At 48.4% G+C, this 17,033-nt stretch overlaps 1 protein-coding gene across 1 annotated transcript in view; it reads right to left on the bottom strand.

Moving 5' to 3' along the window:
- Positions 1–17,033, bottom strand: part of SLC44A4 (solute carrier family 44 member 4) — a 150,835-nt gene that overhangs the window by 23,867 nt on the left and 109,935 nt on the right. Inside the window, exons 13-14 of the mRNA XM_040323068.1 lie at positions 11,622–11,714; positions 708–810 (exon numbers count right to left, since the gene is read on the bottom strand). Coding sequence (XP_040179002.1) covers positions 708–810; positions 11,622–11,714 — 196 coding nt within the window. The remainder of the gene's footprint in view (positions 1–707; positions 811–11,621; positions 11,715–17,033) is intronic.

Here is a 17,033-nt window from a genome sequence, read left to right on the forward strand (position 1 = left end):
AGATTTTTAAGGGTAAAAGTTTGACGCCATGCCACGAGCGGGCACAATTTTTAAGCGTGACATGTTGGGTATCATTTTACTCGGCGTAACATTATCTTTCACAATATATAAAAAATTTGGGCAAAAATTATTGTTGTCTTATTTTTTAATTCAAAAAAATGAATTTTTCACAAAAAAAGTGTGCTTGTAAGACCGCTGCGCAAATACGGTGTGACAAAAAATATATATAATGTTTGGGGGTTCTGATTAATTTTCTAGCAAAAAAAATTGTGATTTTTAAATGAAGGAGAGAAGTGCCAAAATAGGCCTGGTGATTAAGTGGTTAAGAGGGCCCTGCTCAGAAGAGCTTACAATCCAATAGACATAATTTCACTTCGATCCCATGTGACCCCAAAATATTTATTTGTTTATAACCAATATGAAGTTTATTTCCAAAGCAATCAAAGCATGGAGGACCACATCATGCCAATTCAGGCCTATCAGGTTAATCCCCAATATGCGCCTACATAAGCACAAAAGATTTAAAATTAAAAAAATGTTTGCTTGGTCTAGTACAAATACGGACAATAAATTATGTAGACATAGATGGCATCCCAAACAAACTGATTGGCAAAAAAATCTGTGTGTTTCCAGTTTAGGTTTATTCATGGTACACTGAATGGTTGTCCTCAAGTTATAATGACCAGGGAGGGAAGAGTGGCACTCACCATTGGATCACAACTTTCATTTCCCTTTATGTCACCACACCCGGGAGTGCTGCTGTTTGTAGCGGATATGATGAACATTGGTCCTCCTGCGGTTGCCAGATATCTGAGTTATGTTAAGGAGCCTTAAAGTAGAACTCTAGCTCTGGGCAAAACATCCAGAAACGTTAACACAGTCCAGTTTTATTTATGAGCTTTGTAACACACAATCCTATTGATACCCATTCATTCCATAACCAGGGGCGTTGCTAGGTGGCAAAAACACCAGGGGCTTCAGCCCGAAGTCCAAGGCCGGAACCGGGGGGGGATTAGTGTTGTTGTATGTGGCGTAGTGTTTTTTTGGGGCTGGGCGGTGGTGTTGTGTGACTTACCAGTGCCCATCAATGCTGACCACTGACCTGCCTACACTGACCAGTCACCTGCATGACCTTAACACACACTGACCTACTGAGTGACAATGGCATAGATACACACACTGACTTACCTGAGCTCAGCCGTGGTGTGCGGTCACAGCAGGGAGCAGGCAGTCACTCATCACTGTCAGAGAGTAGAGGAGCTGCCATGCCGAGGAGGAGGAGAGGAGCTGCCATGCCGAGGAGGAGGAGAGGAGCTGCAATACCCGAGGAGGAGGAGAGGAGCTGCAATGCCGAGGAGGAGGAGAGGAGCTGCAATGCCAAGGAGGAGGAGAGAGGAGCTGCAATGCCGAGGAGGAGGAGAGAGGAGCTGCCATGCCGAGGAGGAGGAGAGGAGCTGCCATGCCGAGGAGGAGAGAGGAGCTGCCATGCCGAGGAGGAGAGAGGAGCTGCCATGCCGAGGAGGAGGAGCTGCCATGCCGAGGAGGAGAGAGGAGCTGCCATGCCAAGGAGGAGGAGAGAGGAGCTGCCATGCCGAGGAGGAGGAGAGGAGCTGCCATGCCGAGGAGGAGAGGAGCTGCTATGCCAAGGAGGAGGAGAGAGGAGCTGCCATGTCGAGGAGGAGGAGAGAGGAGCTGCCATGCCGAGGAGGAGGAGAGAGGAGCTGCCATGCCGAGGAGGAGGAGAGAGGAGCTGCCATGCCGAGGAGGAGGAGAGAGGTGCTGCCATGCCGAGGAGGAGGAGAGAGGAGCTGCCATGCCAAGGAGGAGGAGAGGAGCTGCCATGCCGAGGAGGAGGAGGAGAGGAGCTGCCATGCCGAGGAGGAGGAGGAGAGGAGCTGCCATGCCATGGAGGAGAGGAGCTGCCATGCCGAGGAGGAGAGCCGCCCGCCCGAGCAGGGATATTGTTTGGCGGCTGCATTTGAAATTCCTGCCTTCTGGGGACTCTGCAGGCTATGATGGACGTCACACGTCCCATGGTCCTGGCATTGGCGCTGCAGGCTCCAGAAGGCAGGACCTATGGCACTCGGCCACTTTTGGCCAAACTCGGCCCCAGCCGCACTCACCTGAACTCCGACACACTCGGCCGAACTCAGCCACACTCGGCCCCAGCCGCACTCACCCGAACTCGGCCACACTCGGCCCCAGCCGCACTCACCCGAATTCGGCCACACTCGGCCCCAGCCGCACTCACCCGAACTCGGCCACACTCGGCCCCAGCCGCGATCAGATGGTTCCCGACGCTCAGGGCCAACAATATAATGCATCATTCAATTCAAACTCAGGGCTTTTCGGGGTCCCATTCGGGGCTCCAGCCCCCCAAGCCTGGCCCTCCCGACGCCCCTGTCCATAACACAGAAATGTAGTTACTATAGACGGCAACCCTCAAATTATACTGAAAAAAGAGATTTTTAATACAGCTTACCTGTAAAATCTTTTTCTTGGAGTACATCACGGGACACAGAGCGGCATTCATTACTATATGGGTTATATGGAGTACCTTCAGGTGTAGACACTGGCAATCTCAAACAGGAAATGCCCCTCCCTATATAACCCCCTCCCATAGGAGGAGTACCTCAGTTTTGTAGCAAGCAGTATGCCTCCCAAAATGGTCCTCAAAAAAGAGGGGTGGGAGCTCTGTGTCCCGTGATGTACTCCAAGAAAAAGATTTTACAGGTAAGCTGTATTAAAAATCTCTTTTTCTTTATCGTACATCACGGGACACAGAGCGGCATTCATTACTATATGGGATGTCCCAAAGCAATGCTTACAATGAGGGGAGGGAGAACATCTCCAAGACAAAAGGATTTAATTTAGAGATATACTCAAATCATAATAAATCCAACTTAGTTGAGAAAAATAATTTTTAAATTTTAAATTTAACTCAAAAAAGAGGAGCCCCCGGAATCCGAGGGTCTCAAACTGCAGCCTGCAGCACTGCCTGCCCGAAGGCAGTATCAGTATTCCTTCTTACGTCCAACTTGTAGAATTTTGTAAACGTGTGGACAGAAGACCAGGTTGCCGCCTTGCAAACTTGAGCCATAGAGATCTGGTGGTGTGCTGCCCAGGAGGCGCCCATGGCTCTAGTAGAATGAGCCTTTAATGATACTGGAGGAGGCAACCCTTTCAAGCCGTAGGCCTGAGTGATTAATTGCTTAATCCACCTAGAAATGGTGGACTTTGCAGCTGCCTGCCCCTTCTTGGGCCCATCCGGTAGAATGAACAGCACATCTGTTTTCCGGATCTTCTTTGTAGCTTTAAGATAGGCCTTCATGGCCCTGACGATATCCAAGGTATGCAGCAACCCTTCCTTTCTGGAAGTAGGTTTAGGGAAGAAGGATGGTAATACCAAATCCTGGTTCAAATGAAAACTGGATATGACCTTCGGTAGGAAGGAAGGATGAGGGCGGAGAACGACCCTGTCCTTATGAAAAACAAGATATGGTTCCTTACAGGATAAGGCCGCCAGCTCCGAAACTCTTCTTGCGGAAACTATGGCAACCAAAAATACTAACTTCCTTGTCAGTAGAACCAAAGGAATATCAGCCAACGGCTCAAACGGTTGTTTCTGTAAACTTGACAGAACAAGATTTAAATCCCACGGACAAAGCGGGGATTTAACTGGAGGTCTAATACGTAAGACCCCTTGAAGGAAGGTCTTAACCAGCGAGTGGGTGGCCAGCGGCCGCTGAAACCACACTGACAGAGCAGAAATCTGTCCTTTGATTGTGCTTAATGCCAATCCTTTATCCACTCCTAGCTGGAGAAAACTTAATACTCTATCGATGGTAAATTTGCGAGAAAGCCATCGCTTGGACTCACACCAGCCTACATAGGCCTTCCAGACCCTGTAATAAATCACCCTAGAGACCGGTTTCCTGGCTCTGATTAGGGTAGAGATTACTTTCTGAGACAGACCTCTACCCCTGAGAATCAGGGATTCAGCTTCCAGGCCGTCAAATTTAGATGCCGTAAGGCAGGGTGGAGGATCGGACCTTGCGATAGCAGGTCTGGCCGTAGAGGAAGAGTCCAAGGGTCTCCCACTACCATCCTTAAGATTAGTGAGTACCATGCCCTTCTGGGCCATGCTGGAGCTACCAGGATGACTGGTATGTGCTCCACCCGGATCCTGCGCAGCAGGCGGGGTAGTAACTGGAGCGGGGGAAACGCATAAAGAAGTTTGAACTGATGCCAAGGGCAAACCAACGCATCGGTTCCGCAGGCCATCGGATCCCTTGAGCGGGATATGAACCTGTCTAGTTTCTTGTTGAGTCTCGATGCCCTGATATCCACGTCCGGCACTCCCCATCTTTGGCAGAGTGCTTGAAAGACTTGTGGATGCAGAGACCATTCCCCCGGCCATAGAGTCTGGCGGCTTAAGAAGTCCGCCTGAAAGTTGTCCACTCCTGGAATGAATATTGCCGATATGCAGGGCACATGAGCCTCTGCCCATAGGAGAATCAAGCTCACCTCTCTCTGAGCGGCTTGACTCCTGGTTCCCCCTTGGTGATTTATGTATGCCACGGCCGTGGCATTGTCTGATTGAATTCTCACCGGGAACCCCTGCAATTTTGACGTCCAAGCCCTGAGGGCTAGTCGAGCAGCTCTGAGCTCCAAGATGTTGATGGGCAACTGCTTCTCTGGCTTTGCCCAAGTACCTTGGCGAGTGCAACCATCCAAAATTGCTCCCCAGCCCGTCAGGCTGGCGTCTGTGGTCACTATCTTCCAAGCCACTGGGCTGAAAGACTTCCCTTTCAGTAGATTCTGAGGGTCTAACCACCAACACAGACTTTGTCGGACTCTTGATGAGAGCGGCAACGGGATATCCAAGGCCTGTGGCCTTCTGCTCCATGCTGACAGGATGGCTGCCTGTAGGATGCGAGTGTGGCTCTGGGCGTATGGTACCGCCTCGAATGTGGCCACCATCTTGCCTAGTAACCTCATACATAGGCGAATAGTCGGTTCTTTCTTGCTTAGAACCAGTAGGATTAATTCCTTGATGGCTTTTACCTTCCTCAGAGGTAGGAACACTCCTTGTTGTTCTGTGTCTAATCTCATGCCGAGATATTCCAACTGCCTTGTGGGCTGGAAAGCTGACTTTTCTCGATTTAGGACCCAGCCGAACCTCTCGAGGTATTGGACCGTGAGGGCCACTGCTCGCTCCAAGCCGGGAGACGAGTGGTCTATGACTAGGAGGTCGTCCAGGTATGCTAGGATCGTGACCCCTTGGATCCTTAGCTTGGCTAGGATCGGAGCTAGGACCTTCGTGAACACCCGGGGGGCCGTAGCCAACCCGAAGGGAAGCGCCACGAATTGGAAGTGACGCGAAGCCACCATGAAGCGTAGATATCTTTGATGTGGCTGATAAATTGGAACATGAAGGTAGGCATCCTTTATGTCTATGGACGCCATGAAGTCGTCCTTCTGGAGTGTGGCAGCTGCTGACCGCACGGATTCCATCCGAAATGAGCGGATCTTTAGATATGCATTTACCATCTTTAGGTCCAAAATTGGCCTGACATCTCCATTGGGGATGATGAATAGGTTGGAGTAGAAACCCAGCCCCTGTTCCAGGCTGGCCGGAATCCGAGGCGGATCGTTTGGAATCCTCGACTCCTGGAAATGAGGAGGAGGAAACCTTAGGAAATCTAATTTGTAGCCTGTGGCCACGGAAGACCGTACCCACTCGTCGGGAATGCTGGCTTCCCAAATCTCTGAAAAGAGTCGCAGCCTTCCCCCCACCTTCGTGGGTGGGGGCGCCCCTTCATAAGGTTGGCTTGGGGGCTGGTTTTGCTGGTTTGCGAAACCACTGCCTTTTGCCTCTAACAGCCTGTCCTTGTGATTTGCTGTTGAAGCCGAAGTTTGCTTTTGCAGGAGGCCGTCGATACTGCTTGGCATTAGAGGGCCCCTGCCCAGGGGAATACTGTCGTTTAAACGCAGGCCCCTGAACCTTCTTCTTAGTTGGCAAGAGAGTACTCTTGCCGTTTGAAATGGTCTGAATGTATTTATCTAGGTCTTCTCCGAAGAGTCGTCCTCCATGGAAGGGGAACCCTACCAGGAGCTTCTTGCATGGGGGCTCAGCCTCCCAGCTTTTTAACCATAAGAGTCTTCTCATATGGATAAGGGATAACGATAAACGTGACGCTTGCTGGATAGAATCCTTGATTGCGTCTACCGTAAAACATATGGCCTTAGGGACATCCGAAAATTCTTCTGCCTGCTGGGCAGGAATAAGTTTAAGCATCTGCTTAAATTGATCCGATAATGCTTGAGCGACCCCAATCGCAGCCACAGCTGGCTGTACTACTGCCCCTGCAGTAGTGAAGGAGTTCTTAAGTAGTGCTTCCAAGCGCTTATCAACTGGATCCTTGAACACCTGTATGTTTTCTACAGGGCATGTTAACGATTTGTTAACACATGAGATGGCTGCGTCCACTGCAGGAGTAGCCCATCTTTTGGAAAATTTTTCTTCCATAGGATATAGGACAGAGAACTTCTTAGGTGGTAAGAAGATCTTATCTGGCTTGTTCCAATCTTGGAACAAAACTCCCTCTAATAGAGGATGGATCGGAAACACAGCATTGCTTTGAGGCGCCCTCAGTGAACCCAAAGCTGAAACCGTCGATACCTGGAGATCTGGTACTGGCAAGTTGAATGCCCTATGGACCAAGTCCGACAATCCTTGAATCCACCAGCTCTCCCTCAGGGAGACTGCCCCAGACTCCTCTGTATCCGGATCTTCGATCCCTGAACCTACTTGGTCCTTGTCCAAGAGGTCGTCCAATTCCCCTGAGGAAAGGACCTCCTCTTCTGAGGGTCCGCGCTCGGGCGACGGAGATCTATTCCGCTTACTGCCCCGCATAGCTGCGGCTATCATTTTACCCATGCTTTTCTGCATCTCTTTTAAAGAGGTGAGTAATACCTCCTCCGTGACCATCTTAGGGTTGGACTGACCCGCGTCAGCTCCAGCCCCAGATCCCGATGGCCCCAAGGCTCCCTGTGGGGAAAGCAGCGGCATAGCATTGTCCGAGACCTCAGACTCTCTGGGGGAATCCCCACCTCTTGTACCCTTGTTTTTTGATGCCATGGTACAATACCGAGGTACACCTGCTACTTATTGGTACCTGGGACTTATAAATAGTTAAATGCCCAAACACCTGTTTGGGGGATAAAAAATGCTTCCTCTCCCCTAGATGACACTTCTCTTTTTTTTTTTCAAAAAAAAATCTTTTTTTTTTTTTTTTTTTTCAAATCTAGGAAAGAAAAAACATTCTGTCCCCCTGAGTAGTATTGCAAGAAAAACTATGAGATGGAAAAGAAACAGCCTATTCCTAGGCTTGAAAACAGTCTTTCTGAAGACTGCAATATTCTTTCTGGCCACTGTGTGTCCTCGGCGCCCCGTGCTTGCCGTTCTGGTCTTTCCTCCTCAGTTCCAAAGTATTGAATGAGCTATATGGAACAAACAAGGAAGGGCCGCCCCTTCCTTAAGCCACTGACCCGCCCTTCCCCCCCAGCAATCTCAAACAGGAAATGCCCCTCCCGACAGGGGGGGGGTGGGGTTGGGAGGAAGGGACCTCTCTGCTCCAGCAAACTGCAGCCATGAGGAGGTCAGCGTTTTGCCTGCTTTGCAGGCCGTGAGGAGGAAGACTGAATGGAGCATCGCCTGGAGGCTTGCAGGTAAGCACAGCTCTCTGACACACACATATATTTTTATATAACACAGGCCCCACTCAATGCTTTTCCAACACTACAAGGGAGGTCACATCTTATGGGGAATAATACATATAGAGCCATCCTATCTTTATGATATGTGACTAGTTTGCCAGATGCAGTGCATAACTTTAGGCATGTCCCCTGTGACCCCCCAGAAAAAACCTGCTAAGAACCAAGTTCCGCAAGTTTTCCCCTCACTTACCTGCTCCATGCCGCAGGACTTTGCCAAGCAAGAGGCCCAATCTTCCCCCATCTCGGTGGGGATGTCTAGACCTTCAGGCCCTGGGTTCCTATGAAGGATCCACTGTCCTGGGCCCATATAGCACTCTGGCAACAGAAACATTAGGCACCCAAAGGTTTCTAAGTTCTGGGCCCAGGGTCCAGCTCTCTAAAAAGAAAAGCATTATGGGCTATACCCCAAGGGTTTGGGGTCCGGTTACTGACCACTTTAGCGCTGAGGCTTTTTTGGACAGAACCGGTTAGCTCACCTAATCCCAAGGATGTGGAGGCAAGCTAAACCATGACTAACACCTAAGACACTGGCGGAAAAACTGAGGTACTCCTCCTATGGGAGGGGGTTATATAGGGAGGGGCATTTCCTGTTTGAGATTGCCAGTGTCTACACCTGAAGGTACTCCATATAACCCATATAGTAATGAATGCCGCTCTGTGTCCCGTGATGTACGATAAAGAAATATAATACTTCATATTCCCATTGCACACGTTTGGGTGCTGCAGCAACAACCAGCTGGATACTGGTTCAAGTCACAAAGTAGATATTTGCCAGCACACCATCGATTGACACAAAGTAACATCCAAACGGATTGTTTATTGCATGATCACAAGATAAGAAGAGTGCAACGCTTCGGCGTCACGCAAGACCCCTTCGTCAGGCTGCACATGCTCAGGTTGGTGTGTATTGCTAGAGTGTTTATTTATTTTATCGTTTTGGGGGAGGGTGCACGTGGATCAGCACTGGCTAGACCAGGGCTGCCCAACCTCTTGAAGAGTGAGGGCGACTTAGTAACCGGTCGCGGGCAACAATGAGCAGAGCGAGTGGACAGGATGTCGGCTCTGCATATGCAGAGCGGACACGGACACAGCCCACTATTTTTATTAATTTTTTTTAGCAAATCGGATTGAGGGTAGGACGCAAGTAATTTTACGTCTGCCACTTCTTAGGAGAGGTGCATGGAGGGTCGAATTGGGTCGGACTGACCGCGTGAAAGGGGCCCATGGCTGCTTTCACACTGATGCGCTGCGGTTTTCCTGCACCGTGGGTACAACGCAGTGTACCTTTGGCTTTCCTGCACTTTGCAATAGACTTTGATTATATTCTGCAGGTTTGGTGCACTTTCAGAAAGCTCACCAAACTCGCAGGTAATAACAGAAGTCTATGGCTCAGTGCAGGTAACCCGCAGATCAGTTTGAAAGCAGCCCAGTAACCACCGCAGAAGAGATATGCCCATATATACACTATGATTTTAGTAATAAAATGACCTTTAATAACAGTATTCTATTCTATTCCATCCCAGAACCAGAGGTCGCGGGCCAAATCAGAGGGCTCCGCGGGCCACATGTGGCCCCCGGGGCACTGGTTGGGCATCCCTGGTCTAGACAAAGGGTCAGGGATCATTCAGCCTCATAGGATAGTCAGATGAGAATGAAAACTCCTCCTACATTATGATACAAGTCACAAGACTGCTTAAAGCAGAGCTCCAGCCCTCCCACCGCCTCCAGCCAGTTCCCTACTGTGCATGCGTGAAGCACGCTGCACTTTGTGAATGGAGGAGGGGGTTGAACTTCCGGGGTATCTCACCGCAGTGAGGTCACCTGAAAGTGGGGACGGGTACCTGTCAAAAACAGGTACCTGCACCCCCCCACCCCTCCCAAAGGTGCCAAATGTGGCAAGCGGAGCTTCCCCTTTTGGGTTGAGCTCCACTTTAATATTGCTGATGAGAAAAGGGTATTTACCAGTTTATATTTAATAAAATAGTTGCATTTCCATGTTCTTTATACTTCGAGAGACCAGATATAGTGAATTCTGGGTTTAGCAACACTTTAAATCCAGCTCTGCCCCCTATATGTTGGCAGTGCCACCTAACAGATAGGAACTTCTTTCATATTTTCTCACCCTTCCTCTCATATTACAATTCTAGGCGGAGGTGATAGAAGTGATTAACAAAGTGGTCTTGTCCCATATAACCCTGCACCATAAGCTTTGACTTGTGGGCTTCTTTGAACCCATGTGCCCCACAACTGCTGAGAGAACTTTATTGGGCCTCTTCCTTTACTATGCCAGAGTACTGTCCGTGATACTTTTTTTATTTGCACTAACATACAATTTTTCAGGACAAGCTTTTGGGGGGGGGTTCCCCTTCTTCAAGATCCAAGCAGTACTATATGCCAGGAAACCGATCATGACGCACTGGGGGAAAAAACAGCTGCCCCTACTCTTACCTTTTGGAAGTGTTTAGTTAAATTTAGTCAAACTTCCCTTATATCAGGACACTTGCAAGAACAGAGGCAGGAAGAAAAAGTTTCACAAAGTATGGCTGGAACACCCCACCATGGCTGTTGATACAAACTCGTAAGACCCTGTGCAGGACCTAGCCTTAGCCCCCATTCACATCTAGGCGTTTTTACGCCTGTAGTGCTACGCCACAGCCGCCAGAGGGATGAAAACACATGTCCCTCTATGGAGATGGTTCACATCTCCACGCTGAACGCCGGTCGCCTGAAAAAAGGTCCCGGACCTTTTTTTCAGGCGGCTTTCGGCGTTCGGCTAGGAGATGGGAACCATCTCCATAGAGGGGGTCAATCTGGGGCACATCTAGGCGGACAATACTGGCGTTTTGTCGCCGCAAATCGCGGTACAAAACGCCGCTATTTGTACCGCGATTTGTGGCGACAAAACGCAGCGAATTTGTCTGCCTAGGTGTGAATGGAGCCTAGTCATTCTACCTCTGATCATCATTCCTTATCACCTATAAGGAAACAAACCTGAGCTTGTCCTGGAGTGATGCAGACTGTTGCGTGAGCCAATTTCTTGTTCTTTCCTTTTAGGCCTTTTTATTTTCTTATTTTGTTTACGGTCAACCCAATTGTTCTTTACACAAGTGGTCTCCCCTGCGGGGGTTGGCATTTTGAGTTTGTTCCTTCTATTCACTCATTTAAAAAATTGATTTGCAAAAAAAAAAAAAAAAAAAGAAGGATGACGAGGGGAATGTCAATCATAAAAAAGAACCCTGCAGTTAAATGTAAACAACGACAGGACTTTATTTCTTATACCGTGTTTCCCCGAAAATAAGACGTACTCCGAAAATAAGCCGTAGCGGGATTTCGACACAAGATCGAAATATAAGACATCCCTGCGAAAATAAGACGTAGCAATGGCGTGTCGAATCCCCGAAAATAAGACGTAGCGATGGCGTGTCGTATGCGTAGCGGCGCGGGAGCGGGAAAACAAGACGTGATAGGCGTAATGTACTGGTGCTGAGCTCAGGAGCTGTAAAGAAGTCGTGCAGCCCTTCTTATCTGCTCCACAGTGACTCTCCAAGTGACCGGAGAGGTGTCGGCAGCCCCATAAATACGGTAAGGTCGGCTCCATGCTGTTATACCATACTTGCCGGTAAAAAAAATAAGACATCCCCCGAAAATAAGCCATAGTGTGATTTCTGGAGGAAAAATAAATATAAGACAGTGTCTTATTTTTGGGGAAACACGGTAGTTGTGCACACTCAGGAACTGAGAGACTGCGTGCGCATTTGTATTTGTTTGGTACATAAGAAGGCGACTATGTTTGGGGGATGCGCAGTGCAATATTGTGACATAAAAGACAAAAAGGATACAGAGCGGTAATGCCCCAGTATGCCACACAGACCACCAGAAGAACAAACGTGACCAGCGGATAGAACAGGGAAGACATGATGTGACCAATCGCCCTGAGGAAAAAGAGAGAGAAATCATAGTTACCATACTGTGTTCCACTATAAATGGTGTAGGCCCGAAACAACTAATCGATTAATCGATTATAAAAATAGTTGTCAACTATTTTCAGAATCGATTAATCAGCCAGCCAATTAGTTGGCCTGCATACAGAATGCATTATTTGTTTACATATCAGGAAATACAGTGCAGCACACATACAGCTCAGTACACCATCAATGCATGACAGGAAGTGCCTGAGAATTTGTGAAGAGCAATGCCTCATGGGACATGTAGTCCTGGACAGGAAGTGAGTGGTCCTAAAGGCAGAAGTTTTTTTTACTTTGCTATAGGGGCACCCTATACTATACTTGGCCGCTTGCTATTGGGGCAGGAGGAGCCAGAAGCGTCGGTGGGGGATTTCTTTGACTAAGAAGATTGCTATTCTGCTTCTTAGAATTTTCCTGTCACTGTGGTCGAAAACAAACCTCGAATTTGACCCCACTAACAATTTAAAAATCAACTAAAGTTTTTAAAAAAAAAATTTTTTTGAAGGAAGACATTGTTTTTGTATGGTCAGCATAAGCGACAGCAGGCGCAGGTAGCTTTTATCAAGCCATGACAAGGTACTCTGTCATATATAATATAGAACAGTTCTGTCTAAAAATCCACAAAACAGCCTTTCATTTCTTTTTTCTTTTACATGACAGTCAGAAACCATCAGAAAAAAATAAATACAAGCTTATGGCAACCATGAGCTTGTTTTAAACCCTTAACACTCTGTTCATACATAGTACATCCAGAGAGGCAAAATGGTTAAACAATATTTTACAATCACCATGCTTACCTCTAATGTGAATGTGCCAAGCCAGGACTAATTCCTGTCTCTTTAAACAGTGCCACTAAAGTGTATATCTATGAAATATTCTTGACTGCATGACACCGGGTATTACAGATATTTCTTTAATGGCTAGACTTGTTATTGTTACTAAAGCATCAGATCTGCCTGAAATCCAGTCTGCCTCTGCTTTACTAAAATCCCAAGCAGTGATGTCTAGGCATGTGCAAAAGGGAAAAACTTGTTTCGTTTTAATTCGTTATGTTTTGCAGTCCAGCAGGCAGGGCTGGTAATGCTACTTGGGATTTTAGTGCAGCAGTGGTAGTGTTTTCAGGAAGTTAGACGCACGCTGGATTGATGGCAGAATTTTAATAATTTCAGTGCTTGCAACATTTTTAAAGAACAAAAAAGAGATTTTTAATACAGCTTACCTGTAAAATCTTTTTCTTGGAGTACATCACGGGACACAGAGCGGCATTCATTACTATATGGGTTATATGGAGTACCTTCAGGTGTAGACACTGGCAATCTCAAACAGGAAATGCCCCTCCCTATATAACCCCCTCCCATAGGAGGAGTACCTCAGTTTTGTAGCAAGCAGTATGCCTCCCAAAATGGTCCTCAAAAAAGAGGGGTGGGAGCTCTGTGTCCCGTGATGTACTCCAAGAAAAAGATTTTACAGGTAAGCTGTATTAAAAATCTCTTTTTCTTTATCGTACATCACGGGACACAGAGCGGCATTCATTACTATATGGGATGTCCCAAAGCAATGCTTACAATGAGGGGAGGGAGAACATCTCCAAGACAAAGGGATTTAATTTAGAGATATACTCAAATCATAATAAATCCAACTTAGTTGAGAAAAATAATTTTTAAATTTTAAATTTAACTCAAAAAAGAGGAGCCCCCGGAATCCGAGGGTCTCAAACTGCAGCCTGCAGCACTGCCTGCCCGAAGGCAGTATCAGTATTCCTTCTTACGTCCAACTTGTAGAATTTTGTAAACGTGTGGACAGAAGACCAGGTTGCCGCCTTGCAAACTTGAGCCATAGAGATCTGGTGGTGTGCTGCCCAGGAGGCGCCCATGGCTCTAGTAGAATGAGCCTTTAATGATACTGGAGGAGGCAACCCTTTCAAGCCGTAGGCCTGAGTGATTAATTGCTTAATCCACCTAGAAATGGTGGACTTTGCAGCTGCCTGCCCCTTCTTGGGCCCATCCGGTAGAATGAACAGCACATCTGTTTTCCGGATCTTCTTTGTAGCTTTAAGATAGGCCTTCATGGCCCTGACAATATCCAAGGTATGCAGCAACCCTTCCTTTCTGGAAGTAGGTTTAGGGAAGAAGGATGGTAATACCAAATCCTGGTTCAAATGAAAACTGGATATGACCTTCGGTAGGAAGGAAGGATGAGGGCGGAGAACGACCCTGTCCTTATGAAAAACAAGATATGGTTCCTTACAGGATAAGGCCGCCAGCTCCGAAACTCTTCTTGCGGAAACTATGGCAACCAAAAATACTAACTTCCTTGTCAGTAGAACCAAAGGAATATCAGCCAACGGCTCAAACGGTTGTTTCTGTAAACTTGACAGAACAAGATTTAAATCCCACGGACAAAGCGGGGATTTAACTGGAGGTCTAATACGTAAGACCCCTTGAAGGAAGGTCTTAACCAGCGAGTGGGTGGCCAGCGGCCGCTGAAACCACACTGACAGAGCAGAAATCTGTCCTTTGATTGTGCTTAATGCCAATCCTTTATCCACTCCTAGCTGGAGAAAACTTAATACTCTATCGATGGTAAATTTGCGAGAAAGCCATCGCTTGGACTCACACCAGCCTACATAGGCCTTCCAGACCCTGTAATAAATCACCCTAGAGACCGGTTTCCTGGCTCTGATTAGGGTAGAGATTACTTTCTGAGACAGACCTCTACCCCTGAGAATCAGGGATTCAGCTTCCAGGCCGTCAAATTTAGATGCCGTAAGGCAGGGTGGAGGATCGGACCTTGCGATAGCAGGTCTGGCCGTAGAGGAAGAGTCCAAGGGTCTCCCACTACCATCCTTAAGATTAGTGAGTACCATGCCCTTCTGGGCCATGCTGGAGCTACCAGGATGACTGGTATGTGCTCCACCCGGATCCTGCGCAGCAGGCGGGGTAGTAACTGGAGCGGGGGAAACGCATAAAGAAGTTTGAACTGATGCCAAGGGCAAACCAACGCATCGGTTCCGCAGGCCATCGGATCCCTTGAGCGGGATATGAACCTGTCTAGTTTCTTGTTGAGTCTCGATGCCATGATATCCACGTCCGGCACTCCCCATCTTTGGTAGAGTGCTTGAAAGACTTGTGGATGCAGAGACCATTCCCCCGGCCATAGAGTCTGGCGGCTTAAGAAGTCCGCCTGAAAGTTGTCCACTCCTGGAATGAATATTGCCGATATGCAGGGCACATGAGCCTCTGCCCATAGGAGAATCAAGCTCACCTCTCTCTGAGCGGCTTGACTCCTGGTTCCCCCTTGGTGATTTATGTATGCCACGGCCGTGGCATTGTCTGATTGAATTCTCACCGGGAACCCCTGCAATTTTGACGTCCAAGCCCTGAGGGCTAGTCGAGCAGCTCTGAGCTCCAAGATGTTGATGGGCAACTGCTTCTCTGGCTTTGCCCAAGTACCTTGGCGAGTGCAACCATCCAAAATTGCTCCCCAGCCCGTCAGGCTGGCGTCTGTGGTCACTATCTTCCAAGCCACTGGGCTGAAAGACTTCCCTTTCAGTAGATTCTGAGGGTCTAACCACCAACACAGACTTTGTCGGACTCTTGATGAGAGCGGCAACGGGATATCCAAGGCCTGTGGCCTTCTGCTCCATGCTGACAGGATGGCTGCCTGTAGGATGCGAGTGTGGCTCTGGGCGTATGGTACCGCCTCGAATGTGGCCACCATCTTGCCTAGTAACCTCATACATAGGCGAATAGTCGGTTCTTTCTTGCTTAGAACCAGTAGGATTAATTCCTTGATGGCTTTTACCTTCCTCAGAGGTAGGAACACTCCTTGTTGTTCTGTGTCTAATCTCATGCCGAGATATTCCAACTGCCTTGTGGGCTGGAAAGCTGACTTTTCTCGATTTAGGACCCAGCCGAACCTCTCGAGGTATTGGACCGTGAGGGCCACTGCTCGCTCCAAGCCGGGAGACGAGTGGTCTATGACTAGGAGGTCATCCAGGTATGCTAGGATCGTGACCCCTTGGATCCTTAGCTTGGCTAGGATCGGAGCTAGGACCTTCGTGAACACCCGGGGGGCCGTAGCCAACCCGAAGGGAAGCGCCACGAATTGGAAGTGACGCGAAGCCACCATGAAGCGTAGATATCTTTGATGTGGCTGATAAATTGGAACATGAAGGTAGGCATCCTTTATGTCTATGGACGCCATGAAGTCGTCCTTCTGGAGTGTGGCAGCTGCTGACCGCACGGATTCCATCCGAAATGAGCGGATCTTTAGATATGCATTTACCATCTTTAGGTCCAAAATTGGCCTGACATCTCCATTGGGGATGATGAATAGGTTGGAGTAGAAACCCAGCCCCTGTTCCAGGCTGGCCGGAATCCGAGGCGGATCGTTTGGAATCCTCGACTCCTGGAAATGAGGAGGAGGAAACCTTAGGAAATCTAATTTGTAGCCTGTGGCCACGGAAGACCGTACCCACTCGTCGGGAATGCTGGCTTCCCAAATCTCTGAAAAGAGTCGCAGCCTTCCCCCCACCTTCGTGGGTGGGGGCGCCCCTTCATAAGGTTGGCTTGGGGGCTGGTTTTGCTGGTTTGCGAAACCACTGCCTTTTGCCTCTAACAGCCTGTCCTTGTGATTTGCTGTTGAAGCCGAAGTTTGCTTTTGCAGGAGGCCGTCGATACTGCTTGGCATTAGAGGGCCCCTGCCCAGGGGAATACTGTCGTTTAAACGCAGGCCCCTGAACCTTCTTCTTAGTTGGCAAGAGAGTACTCTTGCCGTTTGAAATGGTCTGAATGTATTTATCTAGGTCTTCTCCGAAGAGTCGTCCTCCATGGAAGGGGAACCCTACCAGGAGCTTCTTGCATGGGGGCTCAGCCTCCCAGCTTTTTAACCATAAGAGTCTTCTCATATGGATAAGGGATAACGATAAACGTGACGCTTGCTGGATAGAATCCTTGATTGCGTCTACCGTAAAACATATGGCCTTAGGGACATCCGAAAATTCTTCTGCCTGCTGGGCAGGAATAAGTTTAAGCATCTGCTTAAATTGATCCGATAATGCTTGAGCGACCCCAATCGCAGCCACAGCTGGCTGTACTACTGCCCCTGCAGTAGTGAAGGAGTTCTTAAGTAGTGCTTCCAAGCGCTTATCAACTGGATCCTTGAACACCTGTATGTTTTCTACAGGGCATGTTAACGATTTGTTAACACATGAGATGGCTGCGTCCACTGCAGGAGTAGCCCATCTTTTGGAAAATTTTTCTTCCATAGGATATAGGACAGAGA

The sequence above is a fragment of the Rana temporaria genome, chromosome 9 (assembly GCF_905171775.1).
Source record: "Rana temporaria chromosome 9, aRanTem1.1, whole genome shotgun sequence".
In the NCBI taxonomy this organism is placed as follows: Eukaryota; Metazoa; Chordata; class Amphibia; order Anura; family Ranidae; genus Rana; species Rana temporaria.